The 4,931-nt window shown below is 52.7% G+C and overlaps 1 protein-coding gene across 1 annotated transcript; it reads left to right on the top strand.

Annotated features, from left to right (window-relative positions):
- Positions 1 to 2,425: 2,425 nt before the first annotated feature.
- Positions 2,426 to 4,128, top strand: ankrd9 (ankyrin repeat domain 9). Its single transcript, XM_056296205.1, has one exon. The coding sequence runs from the start codon at positions 2,626 to 2,628 to the stop codon at positions 3,493 to 3,495; it is 870 nt and encodes a 289-aa protein (XP_056152180.1). The 5' UTR covers positions 2,426 to 2,625; the 3' UTR covers positions 3,496 to 4,128.
- The last annotated feature ends 803 nt before the right edge of the window (positions 4,129 to 4,931 follow it).

The raw sequence follows: 4,931 nt of genomic DNA, 5'->3' as shown, positions 1-4,931 counted from the left end.
CTTGTGTGTCCTTTTATAACATTTGTCTGGTTTTCTTTTTAAACTGTGTGAAGCACTTTTTGTTACATGTGTTTGTATGAACAGCGCTATAATACAAATAAAGTGTGACTGGTATATTAGAGAGAAGGGATTAGGAACGAGTATATTGGAGGGACAGCTCAGGTTGGACGGTTTGGAGACAAAGCAAGACAGACAAGATTGAGATGGTTTGGACATGTGTGGAGGAGAGAGTGAGATGGTTTGGACATGTGCGGTGGAGAGATTGAGATGGTTTGGACATGTGCGGTGGAGAGATTGAGATGGTTTGGTGTGTGGAGGAGAGAGTGAGATGGTTTGGACATGTGTGGAGGAGAGACTGAGATGGCTTGGACATGTGTGGAGGAGAGAATGAGATGGCTTGGACATGTGTGGAGGAGAGAATGAGATGGCTTGGACATGTGTGGAGGAGAGATTGAGATGGCTTGGACATGTGTGGAGGAGAGAGTGAGATGGCTTGGACATGTGTGGAGGAGAGATTGAGATGGCTTGGACATGTGTGGAGGAGAGATTGAGATGGCTTGGACATGTGTGGAGGAGAATGACTTGGACATGTGGAGAGGAGAGAGTGAGATGGTTTGGACATGTGGGGAGGAGAGATTGAGATGGTTTGGACATGTGCGGTGGAGAGATTGAGATGGTTTGGTGTGTGGAGGAGAGAGTGAGATGGCTTGGACATGTGTGGAGGAGAGACTGAGATGGCTTGGACATGTGTGGAGGAGAGAATGAGATGGCTTGGACATGTGTGGAGGAGAGAATGAGATGGCTTGGACATGTGTGGAGGAGAGATTGAGATGGCTTGGACATGTGTGGAGGAGAGAGTGAGATGGCTTGGACGTGTGGAGGAGAGATTGAGATGGCTTGGACATGTGTGGAGGAGAGAATGAGATGGCTTGGACATGTGTGGAGGAGAATGACTTGGACATGTGGAGAGGAGAGAGTGAGATGGTTTGGACATGTGGGGAGGAGAGATTGAGATGGTTTGGACTTGTGTGGAGGAGAGAATGAGATGGCTTGGACATGTGTGGAGGAGAATGACTTGGACATGTGGAGAGGAGAGAGTGAGATGGTTTGGACATGTGGGGAGGAGAGATTGAGATGGCTTGGACATGTGGATGGGAGAGTGAGATAGTTCGGATGTGTAGAGGAGAGATTGAGATGGTTTGGACACATGTGGAGGAGAATGGCTTGGACATGTGTGGAGGAGCGAGTGAGATGGCTTGGATGTGTGGAGGAGAAAGTGAGATGGCTTGGATGTGTGGGGGAGAAAGTGAGATGGCTTGGATGTGTGGAGGAGTGATTGAGATGGTTTGGATGTGTGTGGAGGAGAGATTGAGATGGTTTGGACGTATGGAGGAGAGAGTGAGATGGCTTGGATGTGTGGAGGAGTGATTGAGATGGTTTGGATGTGTGTGGAGGAGAGATTGAGATGGTTTGGACATGTGTGGAGGAGAGAGTGAGATGGCTTGGACATGTGTGGAGGAGTGATTGAGATGGCTTGGACATGTGTGGAGGAGAGAGTGAGATGGCTTGGACATGTGTGGAGGAGTGATTGAGATGGTTTGGACATGTGTGGAGGAGAGAGTGAGATGGCTTGGACATGTGTGGAGGAGCGAGTGAGATGGTCTGGACATGTGTGGAGGAGAGATGCTGGGTATATTGGGAGAAGGATGCTGAATATGGAGCTGCCAGGGAAGAGGAGAAGAGGGAGGCCAAAGAGGCGGTTTATGGATGTGGTGAGGGAGGACATGCAGGTGGCTGGTGTGACAGAGGAAGGTGCAGAGGACAGGAAGAGCTAGAAACTGATGATCCACGGAGGCGCCCCCTAACGGGAGCAGCTGAAAGAAGAGTTCAGAGCTTCTCGTGTACAGCCGGCAGAGGGCGCAGTGGAGGGTTTAATGAGCGCCGGTAGCCACACATCGTGTGAAAGACGTGTGTTTATTGACCCTCAGCGCAACAACGAGAGGTGCCGAAACGGCGGCGCGCTGCTGCAGAGCCTCCACCTCCAGTCCGCGGGCTTTGTATGACAAGCTCGTGCTCTAATGCTGCGACACCCCGAGCGGAGTTTGTGGGGTCTTGTTTGCTGTTATGAAACAGCAGATGTGATATCATGTGTGGCAGGGCAGCAGTGATGTGTCTCTGGTCTGGCAGCGGGTCTCTTACATAACAGGAGCCTCAGCTGTTCGTGCGCAATGTTCGCTATGCGGTGCCGCCTGATAGCAGCGCAAACAAACAGGCGCCCTGCAAATAAGGACAAAGTGGAGGACGGCGGACTTTGACCAGCCGGTGACGTCACATTTTGTCCAAGCTTGGAATAAACGACAGCCAATGGAAGACCACCAGGAGTCCCAGCAGCTATAAAAGACCCCCATGGAGTCCGGGGCAGGGGTTTGAAACGGCGGCTGTGTGAAAACACAGCAACAGACACGACAACGGACACAGGCAGAACACACACAGCCGACAGACACACGTGTGGTCTTCTCCCAGTAAACTCTGTCGACACAAAGCAGTCCTCTGCAGCCCCGTGCCCTGTCTCGGCACAGTCTACAGGTCTTGCTCCAGGTCTTGCTCCAGGTCTTTGTGGAGGCCATGCCGTGGGATACGCAGCAGTTTGATCGCCGAGCAGACTACAAGTCGGAGACACAATGCCAGAGGACGTCGTTCGCTTTCTACCGGGCGGTCCGGGACCTGCTTCCGGTCTGGGCTCTGGAGGACATGCGCACTATGGAGGTGTTCCATTGGGAGGATGACGGCCAGGCGCGCGCCTTCACGCCCCCCGAGGCATTGCTGTACGCGCTCGTGCACGACCACCAACAGTACGCGCGCTACCTGCTCCACAGGTTTTCCGTGCGCGCGCTGGCCCAGCCCAGCCGCAGCTTCCGGTGCTGCCAGGCCGCGCGCACGCCGCACCTGTCGGTGGCGGTGCGCTATAACCGGAGCGGAATCCTTAGGTTGATCTTGGAGTCGGCGGAGGACTTCCTGGTCGGGGAACGGAAGGACTTCCTGGACGGCCGCGGTGGGTGCGCACACGACGCGGGCGGAGGGAAGACGGCCGTGCACCTGGCCTGCGACCTCGCGCGCCCCGAGTGCCTCCTGTTGCTGCTCGCGCACGGCGCCTGTCCGTACGTGGGTGACCGCGCGGGAGACACGCCCCTGGACTGTCTGCTCCGCCACGTGCGCCAAGGGTCCGCGGACATGCGCAGAACGCACGTCTGCCTGGGCTACCTGCTGCTGTTCATGCCCAAAGTCCGCTACCGGTGCAAAGAGCAGCTGCAGGACAAACCGGACTTGTGGAGGAGTCTGTTGGGGGAGGAGGCCTTCAGGTGGCTCGCCGGCCTGGCGCCTCCCTCTCTGTTCATCCAGGCCATGCAGACTGTGGCTCGGACCGTCCCGGCCCAGCAGCTGGATGCCCTGCCGGACTTCCTCAAGCCTCTGGACTTCAGGCTGCAGCATAAGTAAACCTGCCTGCTGTGGAGCCAGACAGGAGACGTATGACTCCGAGAGGATGCAGATTGGCACTCAGATTGATGTACGGACAAACTGAAGAAATGATGTATTTGAGTCAAAGTATGAGGAGGGAAATGATAAAGACTGCCAGTCTACAGAGCATCAGACCTGTTCAGTCCACTTTCAGCTCCGAGTCCAACACAGTGCCGTCCACTTGCTGATGACTCAGCAATCGCCGAGTCCAGTCTTACTGCTTTAACCCAAAATCACAACTTAGCCCCAGAGGGCTTTAGAATCACATTACATTATGTACAATGTATGACCCCCTCTAGCCCCAGAAAACATTGTCAGGGAAAAACAAAAACCCGGAGAAATCTCAGGAAGCGCATCAGAGGGATTCCTCTTCCAGGACAGCTGGACATACAACAGGCATGCGTTGTGTTCTACCTTAAAAAACAAACAAAAACAAAATCAATGCAAAATGTGTGAAGGAACCTCCACTCCAGTAAGACGTTGGGCAGTCTGTCCCTCAAAGCTCTGCTGTGAAGCACTGATGAGCACTGCCGCTCGTTGGCTGGATGGTTGATGATGTCATGTAAATAAAGATGAATGATGTAATGTGTAAATAAACAGGTGTGTGATGACCATCCAGCTGCTCTTCTCATTTCAGAGGCCTCTGATTGATTGGAAACAGCAACGTAACACCATTATGGAAACTCTGAGACAAACCAATAGGAAGAACATGAAATCCTGATTCTAACAAACCTAGTCAGACCACCGCATCATGTGGATATCAGCTAGGATACAAATAACTGATAAGGTCAATAACATTTTTTACCTAACCCCTGCAATACCTGTGCCATTAAAGGTCCAAAGCACTCCCTGATCTACTGGGACAAGATGTCTACACACTTAAGGAGAAGTTGATGGTTTCAGTAGGTCACTGACACAGTTATGAGAGTGAATCTGAAGTGACACACCTTCAGAGTCTTGGCTGTTTCAAGGTCTTTATTATGAAGTTCTTAGGGAATTGGATGTGTGAAGGTCAGAGGCAGAAAACCAGAAACCAACAGCAGGTTAAGTTTTACAGCAGCATGCATCTTTTTTACCTTACTTTATTCTGCGGCTCTGTCCAAAGCCTAGACGAGCCCCCGTCAACCCTAAATAAACCAGACACCGGTTCCACAGGCCTGGTGTGTGTGCTCAGCAGCAGGCGGCCTGCGGTGAGAAGAGCTGATCACACTCAGCTGAGGACAGGAAGGAGCATGAGGATGTCCAACTCCTGTCTGGTTTTATTTTGACTGCAGTCTCTTCTGACCCTGGCCTCGGTCTAGCTAGGCTCCTTCTAACAGGTGGTAGTTTGACCCTGGTCTTGGTCTAGCTAGGCTCCTTCTAACGGGTGCTAGTTTGACACTGGCCTCGGGTCTAGCTAGGCTCCTTCTAACGGG

The sequence above is a fragment of the Lampris incognitus genome, chromosome 16, assembly GCF_029633865.1.
Source record: "Lampris incognitus isolate fLamInc1 chromosome 16, fLamInc1.hap2, whole genome shotgun sequence".
Taxonomy (NCBI): domain Eukaryota; kingdom Metazoa; phylum Chordata; class Actinopteri; order Lampriformes; family Lampridae; genus Lampris; species Lampris incognitus.
The sequence above is the reverse complement of the archived record's forward strand: the minus strand, read 5'-3'. Positions and strand labels throughout refer to the sequence as shown.